The sequence below is a fragment of the Pelecanus crispus genome, chromosome 4 (genome assembly GCF_030463565.1).
Source record: "Pelecanus crispus isolate bPelCri1 chromosome 4, bPelCri1.pri, whole genome shotgun sequence".
Lineage (NCBI taxonomy): Eukaryota > Metazoa > Chordata > Aves > Pelecaniformes > Pelecanidae > Pelecanus > Pelecanus crispus.
In genome coordinates this window covers 41,239,923-41,260,888 of record NC_134646.1, presented here as the reverse complement: position 1 = coordinate 41,260,888, position 20,966 = coordinate 41,239,923, and the positions used below count along the sequence as shown (strand labels likewise).

The 20,966-nt window shown below is 34.2% G+C and overlaps 1 protein-coding gene across 3 annotated transcripts in view; it reads left to right on the top strand.

Annotated features, from left to right (window-relative positions):
- The window catches only part of FSTL5 (follistatin like 5), a 303,783-nt gene that overhangs the window by 147,827 nt on the left and 134,990 nt on the right, over positions 1-20,966 (top strand). For all 3 annotated transcript variants that reach the window (XM_075709268.1, XM_075709267.1, XM_075709266.1), the window contains exons 4-5: positions 4,273-4,469; positions 17,562-17,682. In XM_075709268.1, coding sequence (XP_075565383.1) covers positions 4,273-4,469; positions 17,562-17,682 — 318 coding nt within the window. The remainder of the gene's footprint in view (positions 1-4,272; positions 4,470-17,561; positions 17,683-20,966) is intronic.

Sequence of the window (20,966 nt, the reverse complement as noted above, 5' to 3'; positions counted from 1 at the left end):
CCACTTTCTTCTCACCAATTTCTTAAACACCTTAACTACTGTTTGCACGTGACAGCTACTTTTGCCTACACGTTTACTTTTAGTTATAATAGCTAAGCACATCACCTAGCTTTTATTGCAAACATTACGGTTTTATATTCTCAATCAGTACAATAAGGCAGGGGAACAGGAAAGGTAACCAACCATTCATCATGTGCAGCCAGGTATGTTGTGTCTACCCAGACCCCTGAAGGTCCGCGCTCCTCCCAAGATTTATCAGATGGATACGTGTTATACTGCATCTGAAGGAAAAATAACTCAAGTTATTCTTGCATTACTCATTATGATCTGTCATGAACAATCACCAAAAAGAACCCCTGAACTCTAGGGCAACAGAAACCAAAGCATTTATTTGCAGTGGGTTTTTTTTGTAAGTTAAGATACTGTAGAGTACTGCCAATGAGCTTAAATGTGTGAGTGTTGTCTTCCCCCCTTATATACAAACCATGTGCTCATGTGCGATGACTTTGACATCCTTTTCAGATAAAGGGATAGGGGAATACTACTTCCATACTACAGAGAAGTGTGGCACAGTGTGGTTGCAGGGAATATGAAGCTACTGTTGATAAAGGTGTCTTTTATATAGGTCAGACTAACCTATTTAGATAAGTGAGAAACAAAATAACATCTGTTTTAAACTATAAATGATGGCCAACAGAGACTTTCTAAAAGGTGTTAGCAGTATTTTTATCATGAAGACTAGCTTTCAAACAAGTTAGTGAAGCACTAAAAGAATCAATCTGGGCTCTAGCAAACATAAAAAAACCAAACACTAGAAGCCAATGGACTGTTGTGGCTGGGACTGTAATTCACTCAGGTTGATCTGTAGAGTAAGCAGGTACACACCAAGAGCAAATTGCAGCTATTATCTTACAGACATGGTACAAACAACCCCATAAAGAGGATAGGCTTTAACGCTATTGTTGAGTATAAAATAATAATCTGCTGAAGATGGACTGTAGAGACATGAAATTGCTTTGTGAACTCTATTCACCTTATTCGCAGCTGGTTTTCAACAGGCTGCCAGTGTGATTAATGTTTCAGTATCTATAAAAAGCTACTTTTTTTGATAATTAAATAACACCATCTTTCCTTAATTTTATTTTTATTAATATTAAAGAGACAGTAATATTTTCTGTTAGTAATTAATACAACATATTGATACGTTTGAACTACTTTTCAGGTTAAAAATATTTCCAAAGGATATCACAGGAACAGGAAGCTAACTTAGTGTAGCACACCTACAACAGATTTTAGCAACATATTTTCAGGAAATTATGTTCTTTTCCTGATGAGGTAATACAAACCATATATACAGTAATGCAATGTAATTTAAGATATTTTGTTGACACTGATGTTGTGGTAGCTTTACTAGGTAGAGAGTATGACTAAAAGTTTAATAGCCGCCTTAATTTATGAATGAAGTTTTTCTACAAGAAGTAGTCAAAATAGTGGTAATAGCAATTTCTCAGATAACTTTGTATTAGGCAGCATTTAAGTTGTATATTAAAAAGAATGGTACAAATGTTTTTTCCCTTCTGGAAAAATGTAAAAATAGTTTATAAACATGTAATATATAAGTGCTCTTATATGACTATTATGCTAGTTTCAGAAGTTTGTGCTATGCAATGGGAAGTGTACAAAAAAGAAATGCTGTAGCATTTGTAGCATATATTGTCTGTATTCTTTCTTCTTTCTCTGAATAGGTATTGTGAGAAAATACATTTCTTAACCATTCCTTAACTTTAGATCTACAGTAAATGTCTAAAGTGCATTAAAATGTCTTTATTGGACTGTGATTGACCTTCCTTTAAAACTTTTTTCCATAAAGTCTGTTTTGAGTTAAAAGCAGAAAAAGCAACTAATTATTACAATGCTTTTCATGATCATGTGATACATAAATATTTTTTTCCCTCTAAATTTACACTACTTTGTATAATCTGTCATGTGGAAATCTTTGTGCAACGGATGCAAAAGTTTTCCATATTTAATAAATAAATAATCTTTAATATGCTAATGAACATTAATATTATTATTGTCTTTGTAGAGGTGAGAACCTGTATTCAATTCTTGATTGATCATTAAAGTGAGAGCCATTGTCCTGTGCCTCAAGGAGAAAAATAATTGTCAGTGTGACTTTTTTGTTCATTTTCCATCTCTTTTTCTAACTCAGACCTGTAGCGACTCATCAAAGATACTGTGACAAATCAAGGATTTAACAGATATTATTAAGAAATAAACTGCTTTACTTATGTTGCATATCTCTAAGAAATATCTCTTTGCGGTTTTAGAATTGCAGAATGAGAACCATTTGATCAAAAATAATTTAAAGGGCATAAAATCTGGACATGGTAACTAGGTCTGAGCAGTATAGTATCTAATAAATAGGATTTGTCTTTCCCTCCCTGCCAGGAGTATATGTTAAATGTGTTAGACTTCAGCTGCACCAGAGTAAAACCAAACTGTGTCTCTCTCTGAGGATACAGCAGCCAGAAAAGTTATCTAGGGGAGACAAATATGACACTTGTTTTCCTGGCCTAGTATTCTGGAGTTCGCCCAAATGAATTGGAGTATGTTAAAAGTGTTCTCTTCCGTCCCCGCCACCTGGAGCCTGCCTCCATTCAGATGGAAAGGTTTGCTCACTGCAGCTCCAGAATGGCTAAGGAATAAACATGTTTTGCTACTGGCTATTTCTCCATTAGACCCCTGAAAAGCAGTCACGTATAACTCAACTCTTGCAGATTGTATGTCCTCAACATCCATGCCTCTGGCAGGTAAGGACAAATATGCAAATACTATGTGTAGCTTAGGCTGTCAGTTAAATACAGCTTGATTTTGGTTGTTTCTATTACTTCAGGTGGGATTTTCAGATACCTACATAACAGGCAGTGGGTTTTAGAAGCAGCAAGAATACCGCTAGTGTGGTTTTGATTCCTAAAAACATTTTGTCTACTTCCATGGTTTAACTTCTATCGTAGGAGTCATCCTCTTCTAGATCTGAGTGTCACTAGTATAGTGAGAAGCATTTAGGAACTTTTTCTTTCTCTACGTTATGAAATGGTGTGGAGGTGTACATGGTGGTACAGTCACCCTAATAATGCATTAAATACACCAAAATAATAAACTCGAGTCTCATACATGTCAATTAGACATTTCTTAAATGGGATCCACTTGCAAAGCAAAAAAACCTGCCTAAAGCCGTTTCTGTGAGGTAAATAATTGTTCCTCAATACTTGTATCTTCATCATAGCATCTAAAAAGAAGAATGGAACATAGCTTTCTTTGCTAATCAGTGTATTACTCTGGCCTTGAATTCACTAAGTGAAGTTAACTTAAGTAGTAGCTAACTGTAAATACGTTTGCAACAAATACATGGTATTTGGCTAGTCGACACTTACATAGCTTGTCAAAAAACTTTTGAAATACTAAGGTTATCTTAATAAAACCAGAAACTTCTAAACTTTCTTGGTTCAATTTAAAATATACAGCAACTGATGTAAAAGAATACCAGACATATTGTGCTTTGGTTTAGAGTAAGTTGTGACTAATCACTATATCTAGGACATTTGCTGTAGCAATTTCTGCTTTATAGAAGACGTGATAGTGAGAAGAATATACTAGATCTTGTCAAAGATATCCTTTCTCTTCCTCTGGCAATCTTCTCTTGTTCAAGTAAGTTTGGTATGTCCAGTAAATGAAAAGGTAGAGCTAGCTTATGAGCACTCAAGTGTAATTCCTACTTTCTGAAGTCAAATATTATTATGAAATATATTCTTTATAATGTATCATTTTCTACTGTATTTGCGGGTTTTACTGCATATATTACATTGCAGTATTCACTTTATGAGCCTTTATATGAAATGCTTTACCAAAGGTAACATTTTAAAAAATCTTCGGATGCACCTTTCCAGAATGATCTAAATGAAAAAAGTACAGGCTTGGAAACTGTTAAAACTTTCCTTGGCTTCCATACACAGAAAATTTTGTCTGTAGAAAGTATCTGTAAGTGCAATAATTTTTTGGCCTTACTCTGAAGACCAGACAAGGAAATGATATGGATCAAACTGCTACAAAGAACAAATTCCTTACCTCATAAAACAACCCTGCTGGTATTATTATTACTATTGTTATAAGTTAATACTCTCTGCTTTTCCATTTTTTTTTAATTTACTTTTAAATTCTTTATAAGAAATGAAATTCAAAATAATCTCCTGTTGTGTATTTTCTTTTCAGGGGATAAATGCAAACCTACTGAATACACCAAAGTGAAAAATATGTTATTGGATCTACAAAATCGGAGACACATTGCACAATCAAAAGATAAAACTGTCGATGAGAAAGTGGCTTTAAAGAAACTTCTTGTAGATCAAATGTTTAATTATTTTGATTCAGACAACAATGGACTTGTGGACACTAATGAATTATCTCAGGTAAGATTTAGATTTTTGTTTCCATTAGCACAGTAGCTATTCAGTTGTCTTTGTCAGGACTTACACACAAGGAATATTATGTCAGGATGCTTTCACTTTAGAAAATATATGTGAGACTCTGAGGTGGAAAACTTCATCCAAGAATTTTGGAAAAGCTGAATTATTCAGAAATTCTGCAGTGATTATTTAGAAATTTGAATACAGTGCTTTGGAACATACCTTAGGGGGTTAGAACACTATAGGTTGCTTTGACCATGAGTTATTTTATTATCCATAGCGTGCTATCATAAAGTCCAACTGTATAGATATATTTTAGAAGTTGAAAACAATTAAAATTATATTTTCAATCACTTCTGTGATACTAAACAAGTATTATTGTTTTTTACAAATTAGGGCTAGAGAAGTACAGAAGTAGTCTTGGAAAGAGAGTTCATGATAGTCTCTAAACAGCAAGCGTTAACAAATTACAGATGTAAACTAATAATTGTAGGCATGACAGCACTAGCTTTAATCTACCTAGAAGGGTTAACTCTATTAAAGAGTGTTGTTATGGCAAATGTACTTTGATTTACTAGATAATGTAGAACTCCATGTTTAAGAAACCTAATCACGGCCGAGCTATATTAATGAGTCTAATACTAGGCAGCCACTTAAAAATTCAAGAAAAATGAGATATGTTAGGTGTTACTGTTGATCATTATCCTATGTTTTAAGTTGCATTGTAGTGTTAAGAAATACTTACAAGTGAATCTATAATACATAAGGTATAAGGCTGGAGTTATTATTTCCATACAGTTAACTTCTAAAGTTTTAGGGGCAATGTCCAGGACCAGAGGCTGCATGCAGATATAGGTATAATTTTAAATAATAATAAATTACCTGTTTCACAAAAACTCAATTACAAATATTTTTTTTTCTGTACTTGACACGATTGGGTTTTCCTGATGTTTTTTAGACTCTTTCAGAACTTCAGCTTTCAAGGGAATTTGGTGCCTGTATATATTTTACAAATAACTCTTTTTATATGTATATACTATATGAATACATAATGTACACAGGAGTCACAGATTTAGATGTGCAAATTATATTTATTGCTTATGGATATATGTCACTAACATTTGAAACAATGTCATAGTGATTAGTGTATTAGTTTGCAGTCTAAAGAAACTGAATTTTAAATCCTTTATTTAACCACTTGAAAATAGATTGACTTTGCTGCCTTAGCCCTCACATAACTATTGAAAATAGTTGAATACTTTCACCACTACAAATCCATTATTTAATTATCAGTGAATCATGCTCTTTTCATTAGAGGAGCAGGACTAAAGTACTAGTGCTGAAGGTCAGTATCAAAAAATATTTTGCAGAATTTCCAAGTTTGTATAAAGAAACAATTCTTTTCTGTTCAGTTGCTACACATATACTTTTCCTCTTTATTTCTGTATGTCAATCATGGTTTAAAAAAAAAAAAAGAAATTTTGCACTATGGTGTTTTCAAACTTTCTATACATACTTTTCCCACATACTGTTTTCCTATAAAAATGAATTTATAAAGGCAACTGTAAAGTAATGCTTTTTCACAACTATGGAAACAGGTCAAAGCGTTAAAACACGAACAGGGTGCTTTTTGGTTTTGCTAAAATTCATTACAGAAACATCAACTTATTTACATTATTCTTTAGTTTGAATAAGTTCGTTATTAGTGCTGTGTCATTTGTTATTGTATGCTTTGCAAGATACACAATGAACTAACCTGTTGCCCTCAGAAATCGTTCTTTAGGCAGTTTGAACAGGGAAGAAAAAAAGAGAAGCTACACCTGTTTCTCATGAAGCCTCGATAGCAGAAGCTTCAGCTGAGAACCGTTGTCTCTCTTTCATATGACAGAAGGAAACACTGAATTGCCTTTGCAAAACACAGAATAGTGAATGGCTTTGCAGTTAAGAACCCAGCTCCTGTATAATCTCAATATTTGTAAATCTTTGTCTGATTTTAGCCTGCATGTTTACTGAAAACAAACCAAGTATATGACTCTCTTCTCTGAAGACTTAAAACGATGACAAATTAAAAGAACTCAGAGAAATATCTTCAAATGAAATGCACTTTTTCAGAGCATTATCTTTGATTGTTGAAAACTTGACACTTATTTTCATCCTCCTGTGGTTTAGCCCAATGAATGTTTTTCGTTCTTGTTGAACATAAAAGTTTGACAAATTAAGATTGTTTTGCAAGGTGGGATTAGACTCTTGCTCTCTTCTACCCTTAGTGTGTATGCTAGTTATCAGTGTTTCTAAAAATTAGAATTGCTGTAGTAGGAGAAAAGAAACAAAAAGACCTTGTCTTGAATACGCTATCTAGAAGGTCTTGATTCATAATGTAAGAGAGGTCCCTGCCACTGGGAGAGTTCTGGGCCCATTAGCTTCCTTGAAAATGTGATTATTGAGGGGGAAAGAGGGGTGGTGGTGGAAGAATGTCAGAAAGGACTTTGAACTTCCCCAGGGCTGAATGGGAGACATTGTACTCTTGAAAATGTTCTCAGGATTAGAATTTTTCTCAGTTGTTCTCACAATACAGCCAGAATTTTGAAATCTGAAGACCTGTCATAAATAATAGTGCCTGTCTACATTTTAAATTTAATCTTATTATGCAAATATGAAAAATAACATATTTGTTGTAGAAAACAAGGATTCCTGAGGTTAATTCATGTTCACATGAATACTGAACTTCAGTTTTTAGTGTACCTTAAATTTTATATCTCCTCAATCTCACTGTGCAATGAGTGCAATCAGGCTCTTGGACTGCATTTTGTTACCTCATAGGTGTCCAAACAGTCATCCTACCTAATGGAAAAATTAAAATGAATCTGTTGGAGATTGGAAATGGTGACAACAACACTCCAATTTTTATTGATGTATTTTGGATCAGAAATCACAAGGTTCTTGCATTTGCATCTTGATGCAACAGAAACAAATATTCCTCTTCAGAAAAATAAAAAAATAGTGTTATTTTATTAAAAAAAAAACCTATTTCAAATAGTGAGAAAGTTTTTAAAAAAATATTTCAAGTATCATAACAATAAATTAAAAATTGGCAGGCTCTTTTTTTTTTTTATTTGAACAATTCTGACATCTGGGTATAATTTTTTTCATGACTTTGTAGTCTAATACAGAATTACATTTAAAAAATAATTATAACTGTCACACAGTGTAAATGTCAGACAAGGCAGTCTGCAATGAAGATAGAAAAGCGGTGGGATTATGTAGCTCCATGCAGGCTAAGTGAACATTTTTTTTCCCCATATAAATTCTTCTTGAACTTGACTGCTTTCACTGCTGAATCCAACTCATTTAATGTTCTAGTTTCCAAATCCTATATTGGCAAGTCAGATGTGGCTTGTTTTTTGAAAGGACTTACTGATGAACTTAATCTTTTGGACCACTCTGTTTTGAGAGGTGGGTAGTAATCATAAGGAGTATCTACCCTTCCAGAAGGGTGAGCTATGACATAGGCAGACTTTTCATCATCTTCATCACCTCTGGTTTAACATAAATGCAACATATCTGCAAGATTTCTAGTAAAGTGGGGTGGTTCCTTGAAGGGTTTGTTTTGTTTTGTTTTTAAAACTCTTTGAAAGAATTTAAATGAATCCAGAATAAAGGAAGATAATTGATTCTTCTGGTTAGCTATGAATATTCAGTTGTTAAACAAGTGAGTCTGTTATCTAATGTCTTTTATCTTATGCAAAACCAAACTAGAATTTAATACAGAGTTATAAATGGAATGTCAATGTTTCTATCACTGCAGACTGCTTGATTGCTCTATATTGTTGTTGCTGTATAGAAGAGAAAAAACATCAGAAGTGTTATGGGCACACATGAGAATAAAATGTGTTTTTCCAGTGATGAAAGCAGTTATTCCTTTATGGTGGAATTGCCATTTTTTAAACCCTAAGCCTTTCCTGGTTACTGTCAGTGAAAGATACATAAGCTCTAAGAATATTTCATCTTGCTCAACAGTGAAATTCAAGTTCCTTCTGTGTGTGAAGTGAAATAATCTATACTTGATTATTAGAGCTGCTTTCCTTCTGTTTATACTAATGAGCTAAGAAAGCAAAATTTTATAGAAGAGGGGAGTGACATAGTCTGAAAACAAGTTGAATATATAATAATAAATTTTCCTCTTCCTTTCCCACTTTTTAATGATCTATTTTCTGGAGTGAAAGAAATAATTTAGCATCCTTATTTATGAATTAATATCTGTAATTTCCAATACCAGGATATATTTCTGTTATTTACCAGGTTAACATAGGACAAATGAAATTATGTTACATTTTTATAAAAAAACCTCATCCTTACTTCTGTATTTTATTTTGATGTTTTCTCAGTGTCATTTATGTCTAATTAGTGAGACCAAATGAAAACAATTAAGAAACAGCTAAATGAACCACTCGCTCTCAGGAAACTGTACAAATCGTTGTTTCAAGGAATGATAACTGGAAGTTATGGGAACTACTATAAGATTAAATATGCCATTTCCACATATCAGTTTAATATGCTTCAATTACAGGTGACATTTGAAGTACAGATTTTTTTATAAAGAATAAATAATCAACCTTTGAATAGTGTTACATATGCATGTGTGTTTGTAGATAACTATACAAGGTGGTGACGTGGGTGTGTATATATAACATCTTTACATAAAGTATCAATTCAAAAGTTCCAATGTAAAATGCACTAAAAAAGAAACAAATTTTAAGTAGGAAATTAAGTACTACTGTCTTTATGGCTATGTGTAGGTATGTGTACTTATCTGTAAATCTCAGGAATATGCCATAACTTAGAAGAATACACTCCCTGTAGATGAGAAGAGCTGTATCTATAAGCAGCTTGGTTACTATATATTATCTTAAAAAAACAGTAATCTGAAGGAATTATACATTTAATTGGTTTGTTTAATACAGCGTTAATTGTTGTTAAATGTATAGGTAAGATAACATTTTAATTAGTTTCTTCCTCTTGTTTATTGTTTAATTTTTTATTCTCAGATTTGCTTCAATCACTGTCAGTTATTGTATTTGCTAACAAACTGTTGCTTTTTTGTGAATTGAGAACAGATGTGTGTCCTTTTTTATGAGACAACTTGGCCTGAATTATAGCTTCATCTTTTCCTTCAAATATTAAGATTCTTAAACTGTTCCCTATGTTGTGCCACTGACATCTCAAAGAAAAAAAACAAAAACCACCTTCTGGTTTTATTTCTGTATTAATGATAACAGTGTTGCACTTTATGCCAGCTGATACTTTGTGGCACTTGATTGCACAGCTACAACTCATGTAAACGGCATCTTTTCTGTCAGCATTGGTTTCTCAAACTTTGATCAAAATACTCTGTGGAGCCCTGGCCTTTACATTTTTACCATTATGACTTTTGATTTTGCATCTTATCAGTGGTATTACTGTGTTATTTGGAGGACTTGGAACCAAGAGAAGGGGTAATAAGCCTATCTCCTCCTTTTGAATTTTTAATCAACTTTGGTTTTTCCTTCATGTGGTGTAGGCAAAAGCATGTTTTGCCTACTAAGCTATAGTTCTATTTATTTTCTGCCTGTTAATCAGGGCTACCTTATTATTTAGGTTGTATTGTCTATTTTTACTATTTCTAATCTAAGAAAAACCGAACATCTACTATATTCAATTCTAGATTCAAAATAAACATAAGAATTCTACATGAAACTTTAAAATTGAGGGAAAAGAAAAGACAACTTTTTAGGGATTAGTCATGAGACATAGCTTACAAACACCATGATCATAGTACTAAACCCTAACATCTTGACCTATGTTTGCCATCTTTGCTTTTGTCAAGTAGAAGCACTTCCCATTATTTTCTTGCATAATGGATAATTCAGTTACCCTGCTGGACTAGAATTTAGTTATTTAGTTACTGGAATGGCATGTAAGGAAAAAAAGAGCTGTGAACAACTTTTAAAAATTAGATTTATTCTACCCTATATCTAGGTATTAGATTAATACCCTTGCATATATATTTACAATGTGAATATTTTGTATACCTGGATAGAGATCCTGAAGTCTTTTCTTCAGTCCAAATGGAGCATTTAGGATCCTCAGAGGTGTGTAAGCATTGCAAAATCTAACTGCTAGATGATCTTGCAGCTATGAAGTTCTCAGTTTCTGGCTAGGAACAAAGTCCATGCCTAAAATCTGAGATAAAAGGTTTTTAAACAAGAGGACCTTAGAAACCAGATTGTGTGGGCACAGTCTAGTGATTGGCTAATGCAAAATATAGAAGAAACAGTTTCCGAAGCTGGGGTTACCTAGGATAACCTTTTCTTTAGCCAATGACCTTGAGGTTAGGCCAAGCAGTTATGCTTCTTCAGTTACTTTTCTCTGGCTCAGTGATTCTTAAATTCTGTCCTGTGAAACAGTGTCCTTTGAAACACAGCAACAAGCTGTGAAGGAAGCTGGACCCAGCTTCATTTCCTGGGTAGGTCCAAGGGGTGGTGCTAACTGAAAGTGGACGCAAAGTATAATGGTGCAGGATTTTGTCTGCACTCATATCAATGTTGTTTTCTTTTGGTTAGCTCCAAACCCACAGGTTCAGGGTGCTGTTAGTTCTGGGTCTAATTCTGAAGGTGCAGAATTTTATCCATGCCATCTGTGTGGTCCTAATACCTATTTTGGTCCTCTGCTGTGGGCTAGACACCTACAACTTCATCGTTATACTTGCAGACATCTAAGGGCACATTTACATCTTCTGAGTCAGATTAGGTCTTCCCCCTGCTAAGTGTGGAATTGGAAAGGCAGGGAAGTGTGAGTCCCTTTAGAGTAGTTTGCAGAGTGAAAACTCCTATCTGAGCAGTGTAACTCAATTAGTATGGGACACTATTGAGATAATACCCTTAACTGAATTTGAATCCATGCCTTTACACGCCACTGTCCTGGTTTCAGCTGGGATAGAGTTAATTTTCTTCCTAGTAGCTGGTACAGTGCTGGTTTTTGGATTTAGTATGAGAATGTTGTTAACACACTGATCTTTCAGCTGTTGCTAAGTAGTGCTTACACTAGTCAAGGACTTTTTCAACTTCCCATGCTCTGCCAGGTGCACTAGGAGCTGGGAGGGCGTATAGTCAGGACAGCTGACCCAGACTTACCAAACTGACCATATTCCATACCATATGACATCATGCTCAGTCTATAAACTGGGGGGAGTTGACTGAGGGGCAGCGATCGCTGCCTGGGGACTGGCTAGGCATTGGTCAGTAGGTGGTGAGCAATTGCATTGTGCATCACTTGTTTTGTATATTCTTTAATCATTATTAGTATTATTACTTTCTCTTCCTCTGCTGGCCTATTAAACTACCTTTATTTCAACCCACAGGTTTTACTTTTTGTTTTCCCTGATTCTCTCCCTCATCCCGCTGGAGGGGGGAGTGTGAGCGAGCAGCTGTGTGGTGCTTAGTTACTGACTAGGGTTACACCATGATAGCCACTCTGCGGGTTTACCAGTTCAGATCTCTTTGCTCAGGGGTCTCTGTGTCATGACCCATTCTTTGATGCAGATTTCCCATACCTTTACTCAATCTACCTCAAATTCCGGAAGGTAACACTCTACTACAGATACCAAATAAAGGCTGGTGTTGCTGTCCTACAGAACATGGTGGTAAACTATAAGAAGAATACTGATTTAACTGGGTTAAGGGAAGTTAAAGCAAGGAACAATTTACCAACCTTTATTATTAATTTGATTTCATAAATGATCAATTATTTTAATTTCCACAAAATTATACTGCTGTGGAAGATGGTGAGGGAAAGTAATTGAACATGTTCGTGTAGTCAGAATTAATTTGGAGCCCAATTCCCCCCTGTGTTTGGTGTTTGATATACTCTAGATCAAGCACTGAGTGATACTGTTGTGATGAGATACTTGCTTTTAGGAAAGATGAACACACATTAACTGAACCACCATATTCTCTGTAAAGGAATATTTTGTTTGTAGTTGTATTTCTGTAGCATTTCTTTGGGGAAGTACATAGAGACCATCAATCACAGGCAAGAAAAAAACACTGACTGACAAAATTTTATGTAAGGTGGACTAATAAAGGAAATGTTGTGTTATTTGTAATCTAGTTTCATAACATCTGCAGAATTTTCATTGTGGCTGTCAGAAAGCAAATTGAAATGAATGAAACAATGTATTCTGACATGCAGTTTGTCATTTTAAATCAGACTATCTTTCCCAGTCTCCTGAAATTTGGAGCAATACTGACTAAATTCCTGAGAGGTTTTGAACGTAGCTAACAGTATGCTCTTTAATGGAAAATAAATTATTGTGTGCTATATCTTTAAAAAAAACAGTATTTTCCAAATACTACAAATCCCTCCTCCCTGTTTCAAAGAGCATTCAGTTCTCAAGGATAAGGTTCATAGTCCTGAAAAGCCATATTTAATTAGAAAATTTAGATAAGTTTCTAAGTTTTCAGTATTTATGGGGTTTCACAATGAGCTGTAAACAGTGCAGCAGTTTTGCTGTGTCTTACATTTTGCCTGTTCATGATATGGAAAGTAAATACTTTGCTGTCTTTATGGAAATGTAAAGTAAAATTTATGAGCATAAATATTTGTGAACATTCTCTGGTGTGGATTTTCAACTCAGAAGTCTGAAATCAAATAATCCCGTGTATGACTTTTGTGGCACAATCATAAAATTGTGCAGATCACCTTAATCACGCTTTAAACATTTTATAGTAAGAATTTTGTTTCTAGCATGTGACTCACTAAAAATTTTGCCTGTTTCTATCCTACCTCCCTAACTAATTACTGTCTGTTTCATTAAACCAAGGAGTAGACAGACTGGGTTTAAAGAATTGGGTCAAGAATCAATTTGCTTGAATTTTACTTTTCTCTCCTCCATAGACAGAGATTAATAGATTTTAAAACTTAAGCCACACTGTTAAATCATCTATGATATGCCATCATCTAATCAACTTGTGTATCATAGATATGGAATTTTATTCTATTTGTCCTATACTTTTAATTAATGTCTTGGTTTTGGCTGAAGCAAAAAAGGTCTACAAGGAAGTGTGCAGCCTTGATTTGAAAACATCAAGGAAAACCTAAAAGTCCCAGGATTCAAGGTTAATTGTTCCTGTAGCTTTTCTTTTTTGGTTTCAGAGGTGTTATTGACTTTTTTTTCCTGTCCAATTAACTTTTGTTTGCCAAATTGAAGCATCCTTCCCCCCCCCCCCCCCCCCCCGTGAAAGTACCTATGGAATGTGATCTGGTCAATTCTTAGTCTCCCTTTAAAACAAACAAACAAACAAATCCAACCAAACAAAACCAAACCCCCCAAAACCTATAAAGATTGGTTTTTCTCAGCTATCTTAATGTAACATGTCTTCATCAGACTTCCGATTACTTTTATGTTTCCTTTCTAACTTGAAAGGTTCCGTTCTGGTTTCTCAACATTACATTTTAATATGTGCAAGTCAAAACTGAATGTTGTGTTTCAGTATCAGTCCCACCATTGCCTTTCTAACCCCTAGTTACCTTGTTACACTTCAAAAAAACATAGTGCTTGGTTAGGCTACAGAATGATCCTGGAATTTATGAGACTTCCTTATCCACAGCAAATCCTGCCTCTTTTTCAGATAAAATGCTTTCCAGGGCCCATTTATCTTCATTAAGGTATGGTCTCGGTTCTTATTTTTAGATGAATGACCTTACATTTGGCTCTATGAAAACACAGATCCTTTTCCTGAAAACATCCAACATATGATCCATTTAATTCCATATGCTGCCCTGTCCTTCTCCTCATTATTATTCACCTCAACAGTATATACTGTCTGCCAATTTTCTTTTTATATTTATTTTTAAATTATCAAAAAGGATTGGGATGAGACCCCAGACTCAAAATCCCACTGGATTGTTTCAGCCATTGATGATTACTTACTGACATCTACTTTTTCAGGTTTTGCAGTTACTGACATTATTATTCATGCAGTATATGCCTTATTGATACTGCATAGTATTATTTTTCTCTTGTAATGATGTGGGGTGTGAAATTAAAAATATCTACAAGGAGCTGTTATGTTTAACAAGCTGGCTCTGTAAATTAAATCCCTTCCGTAAGTAAAAGAAAAAGAAAAATGAAAAAAGGCTGTTTTTCCTAGAAGATGGTGTTAAAATATCATGTCATTACAGCATTTAGAAACACAAAAAATATGTACAGCCTTTATCTGTGAATTCCACTGTTTATTTCTCGAACCAATACTGACAGTTTTTCTTGTCCTGTTTCAATATTTGCACCGTGTCATTATATGTCCCTTTTTATGGAATTTCACTGATCTGTGAAGATCTGTTAGAAGGTAAAGTCCAGTTTTAAAGTACTTTAAAGTACTTTACTTTTAAAGTAAAGTTAGAAGAAAAAGGTCTCCTCAGCTGGTGAGTTAGGGACTCTTGTGAACAGGCAGTTTGATCCTGATGATTTTAAAACACTTGATGCTAACATAAGTTGCTAAACAGCAGCTCTGTTGGTTAATGGCTTAGTAAGTAGTCAGCTTTGCTTTGCTAGAGTCTCATATACGTTGTAATTTCATATCACAGTCAATCTGATCTAACTGCAGGCTGCTACAGAAACAGGTAATTTTTCAGAATCCACTTCCCCACATCCTAATACCTGAGTTGTACCTCCTGTGATAGAATATTAATCCCCCATCCCTTCAACAGAAAAAAACCCACCCAACCAACCAAAAATCTCCAGGAAGATTAATTTTGCTGTCAATCAGAGAGCTGATCTGATCCACAGATCACATTGCGGAATCAGGAGATGGCTAGATCCAGCACAAGAAAATTCCAGTTGGGTAAAAATTGGAACAGCTCTTTTAGCATCAAATTACAGATAATTACAATTAATCACGGTACGATATCACTTCTGTACCTTCTGGAATCTGTCCTCACAGGTATTTTTGGAGGGTTTATCAAAACTGAGTGAATTTTCAAAAAATCTCCAAAGTATATTGCTAGCATAAAGATGTCTATATGTAAACAAACATTCAGTCTTCTATTTGTAATCAAAATTATGGTTTTACTAAAGATGAAAATTAAATAACTGCCAAGAAAACAAATCATAGCTATCTGGGGCATCATTCTTGGAAATATCTCAATAATTCTGGCTAATCTTTTTTTAATTATTATTATTTTTATTTTAAATAAAATTGACCAATTATAAATGAAAAACATCATAAGACATATTTCAAAGGCTTGAAGCTGAGAACACTAATATGCAATTAAAAATGTGGTACCATAGTGGCAGGTGTGGTGGGCTTTAACAAAGGTTTTGTTGCACCACCTTAGGTGTAAAGTTTAATCCTTGTTTGTGCAATTGGAGCTAGTGGGAACAAGTGTTTTAAAGTATTTCAGACCACCTTTTATGAAAAAAAAAAAAACCCAAAACAAAAAAAAACAAAACCAAAAAACCAAAGGAACAGTGCTTCTCACCCTAAACGTTCCTTTTTCATGAATCAGCTGTGATTTTAAGCACTTTTTATGGCCTTGAAATAGAGATTTTTCTAGAGTGAAGTTCTCAATACACACTGTTATAACTTTAGTACTACTTGCATAACTACAATGGACTTAGAGGTATTAATTTCTCCCAGGCTACATTTTTGTCCTTTATGTACCAGCTGTAAGATCTACACAATTTCATTTTCTTAATTCAGTTTAATGTGAACTTAATAAACAGGCTTTTAAAGTATGAGAAGTGGCTCTAATATTCAGGTAGTGTAGTATGTAACTTTAATAATAGCTAAAGCTGGTTTTATGGTGATTTTTCTTACCTTTGTGAATAGTTTTCATACTTTCTAATGTACTAACAAGGTTATTATCCTTTATGCTTTTCATATTACTATATAGATTACTTCTGGTAGGATAAAATGTTTGTGTCCTTTCTCTTTGCTCTAATGCTCTTTTTATTCTCTTATTTGTTTAGAAATTTTCTGTTCACGTAAATAGTAACTGAATACATTCCTTTTTATTCCTGCTGATTCCTTTGCAGAGCAACTGAAACAGAAAAGCCTCTATATCCCCTGTTTTTCAAAAGCTATCATATGATAATACAAACGTAATGGTTTTGCAGTTATTTTGGGAGACAGGTAGAGGGTAGGAAGAGTAATTATTTTACAAAGGAATTAACTATAGCTATATTCATTTTTTCTGTGCCTGGTACAAAACATTAAACTGTGCAACATTACAACAAGAAGTTGCATTAGGTTTGGTTCTTTCAGTTATGTGATAGTGGTTTTAATACATGCACCATGTAAAATGAGAATTCTGGATATTTGTTGTTATCAACATCTTAAAAATTCCTTGGATGGAATCGAGGTTGATGTCTACAACATATATAGACTTTAAAACAAAATGGTGCACAAATTGAAGAACATTTCTCTGGAAGAAGTTCATTGGAGTTAAAATCTAATAACTATTAATTATGATCTCTTTACAAAGTGTATGTGTCCCCACTGAGAAACAGGAGCCTTTTCAGGTCGACAACTTTTATAACAGGTCTTTGGGAGGATAATAGGCTTGTCAAAAGCCTGTAAGAAGTTGATACAATTAGTAGGGTAATAGTAGTTTATTTTAGCTATTTTTGAAACTGTCTGAATTTGTTTTTTGTGGTTAGGAATTAGACGGAGAGAAAAAAGACATTACGTGTACTTAGGAAGTTATTACCTCAAGTATATCTGAATGTTTCTTAATTACCATTCCTATACGTGGAAAGTAAAATCAGCTTTAACATTCACAGTGTCTTTATAGTGCTTCTGTCTATCCCCATTATATATAGTCTTTATATATTCTAAAAACTTTTGTGTAATCTCAGGGAGTCTGTCCTAAAGGCATTAACTTTTAAAACTGCAATAAATAATTACAAAGTAACTGGAAATCTCTGACTTTACACAGTTGCAGTTCATTGCCCCACAGCTACCTTAAAATGATCTATTAAATGATTATTAGAAACAATTAATTATACCAGAGAACTCTAAGAGCTCAAATGTAATTTCATGGTTATAATTTTCTTGTCAGGTAATAAAACGGGATGAGCTTGGCAAGGATCTGTCTGACTGCTCTCTGTTCGATTTGCTGAAATACGATGATTATAATAGTGACAAACACCTAGCTCTGGAAGAATTCTATAGAGCTTTTCGTAAGTACAAAGATTAGCCTGTTCTCTCAATTTTCTTTTCTCTCTCTTGCTTTGTTTTTCTAAAACAGTATTTTTTTAATTTTTAAATCTTGGTACATCCTGATGCTGTACTTAAACAATGAGTACAATTTAACAGTCATGATATAATAGAGAACTTAGTAGAAATCAATGAGATCCATTAGTGTCCAGAGATCTGAGGGATGTTGGTAATGGAGAATTTGTAGATAATCTTTCTTAATGCCAACATGCATTGAAAAGTCTGTGTTCCGCACAAGTGGGAAGTAATGTGGTCAAAACATAATCAATAGAACCTAAAAAGCTAGAACACTTCCCCACACCCTGTATTTATGAGTGCCAATAAGATCATTTCTGACAAACTCAGCAATAAATGTACCACTTCTATTAGGTGTCTTTTGTCTTCACAGTACTCAGAGAGAGATATAGATTTGTGGTGTGGTTTTGCCAGGTGTCTATTCTCTGAATGCCAAAGGTTACTGGGGAAAAAAGTGTACAGTACATACGAACATCTTGACCGAACCACTGGGGTATGGGTCAACATGGTAGTGAGTAGCAGAAAGAAGAAAAATGTTGAGAGCTTTTATATGGTATGGTACATGCAGTATAAGATACATCCATTTATTTTGTTATACCCAGATCAGAACTGATGTTTTTCAGTCTACCTCAAATCTAGGACTGAATCCTGAAATCTGACTTTGGTTTCAATAGCTGTTGCTCCACGTTCAGCAACCTGGCAGCATAGCAGATCAAATTTGTGCTCTGCTCTTCCTATAATTATAGTTTGATTATGCATTGACTAGTCCATTAATGTATCTTCATTATAAGTCATTACAGCCTGCTGCTTTAGTCTTCTTGTACTTTATGTTTGGACAATTGACAGCTCTCAGCCACTGTAGATGATGTCAAATGAAAAAAGATCCAAAACTACTTACAGAGTTTAAAACTAAAAATTAATAAATGGATATTAGGAAAAAAAATGACTGCATGGAAAGCAATGAGAAGAAACAGGAAATTAATCATCAAGAAAGACTGTCTGAAAGTTTCCTAGTTTTTCCCATTGAATTCTATTTTTAGTTCCTTGAAAGTCTTTCAGAAAGCATGATTTTGTGATACTGCTTAGCTGACCGAATGGCTTACTGCTACTAAAAAAAAACTTGATCCTGCTTCCTGACATTTTCTGACTGCCTTTCTTGCAGTGACCTGGTAGTCACGGTCTCTACTCCGAGTCACTTACTAAATCAGCAGAAAAATGTTCACCTTCCACATCCTCCCCCAATCCTGCTTATTTTCTGCCAGTTGGGTGACCTGAATTGAGTAAGTGAAGGGTCAGACCATAACGCATGCAAAAGAAGTGAATGAAGAATACAGCCAAGAAATATGGGGGGAGAGGGAGAGAATGGGAGATGTTAGGACTTTGTGGCAGTGAGATGAAGTCATTCATCTGCACCAGCAAAACACCAGGAAGTGCCTTAATTTCTTTATTAAATGTTGGGATACAAGTCTGACTTACCAAAACATACGGAATTGCATAGCATCTTTAGAAATGTACCCATGCGTTATCTACAATTATATGGATAGATGTTGTACATGTAGATCTTGATTATATGCATAGATGTGGAAATATATATGGAATCATGTAGGAAGTATAGCAATCCAAGAAAGTTAAAGACATGTTTAAAATGTTAGTATGCTGTTTGCAAACACTGAAACAATGTATTAATGGAAGCATAACATTGTTCTTCCAAATAAGACTTTGATGTGCCTCTGAGGGACTATTTTGCATAGTTGTAAAACTGCAGACATAAGGATAGCTTTTTGTTATATATTTTTAATGGACTTTTAAATAATGAAGATCATTTCCATATGGTATGCTAAGCATTGCCTTAATATGAATGATAATGGGTACGTTAGATTACATAAAATTAGGAATTATTTAGGTTTCTTTGTTGCAATACAAGAGTGGAGAAGACCCTTTTTAAAACTACAAGAGTATCTTGGAAGATGATTTCTAGAGCAAAATTCATTCTTCTATGTAGGGTTTTTTAACAAATTGTCTACCTATTCATTACATTGTTTGAAAATGAAACCTAAAAAAAGGTACCAGTTCATTGTACATTGTGTGCCCAACAGGTCAAAGGAATGTGACATACCATTAGCCTCGGTAATTAAGGCAAAACAAATACTCTTTAAATAAATTTGAGGATTAACTCTAGTTCCATTGCATTTGGTGTTGAGAGAGTTTGAGTTCAGTCATTCTGACCTACGTCAATAGCATTAACAAAAATTACATAATGCTGTAAAAGTATACTAAGCTAAGCAAAACCAAAACAAATTAAATGATAGCCACCTGGTCATTCAGCTACTGGTCTATGGCTAAACAAGCTGACCCCAAGCTGAAAACAAGCTCTCCACAGAAGCCAAGCCAACCCCACGCAAAGTGAATGTGAAAACACCAGTCCAGAGGTCTGTGTTGTTTTCTTAAGACAAAGCCTGTGACCTGTTACTCGTAATAGCAAGTCAGGATTTACCAGGATACAGAGAATTAATATAGACTGGGAACCAGATCCGTGTAAGGAAATATACACAAGAAACACTCACATGACATATTTCACACACCATTCCACACACAAGTACCTCCTCATTTAAGCATCAACCTATGACAGAATTAAACATTTTAATTTTCTTCAATGAAGTGAGATAGGGATGTTGAAAATATTTATTCCAAACAGAAATAAAACTGAATTTTTCTCCAGAATTTCCTTTAAGTATTTAATAATTTCAACTTTACATTCCAAAGTTATAATTATGTTATATTGTAATTATATATTATAATTTTCAAATTCTTATTTTGTACAGCATGGAAAAGGTTATTTTTCACCAGCTTGGACACTTTCAAACATGTGGAACAAAACCAAAATAGGAAGGATTTTTTTTTAAAAATACTTTTCATAACTATGTAATGACTGAAAGATTATAACAGTAATTGTATTTGCAGGGGATCATCTTCTAAAATGTTATGGCATTATTTGTTACTTAAAAAGGTTTAAAAGATGTCACTTTAAATAAAAAATGCTTGTAGAATTCTTGACCCTTCACATGGTCGTCTGTCCGTTGAGCTTGACAGTGTGTTTGTCACGGGTTTTTAATTCTTTTATCTCCAACTTTTTCATCTACATTTAGAACCTAATCTCAGTGTAATACCTGCTACTCCCAGTGGATTTGCCTCTATCCCTAATAGCAGTGGAGTGGTAGATTTAAGAACTGTT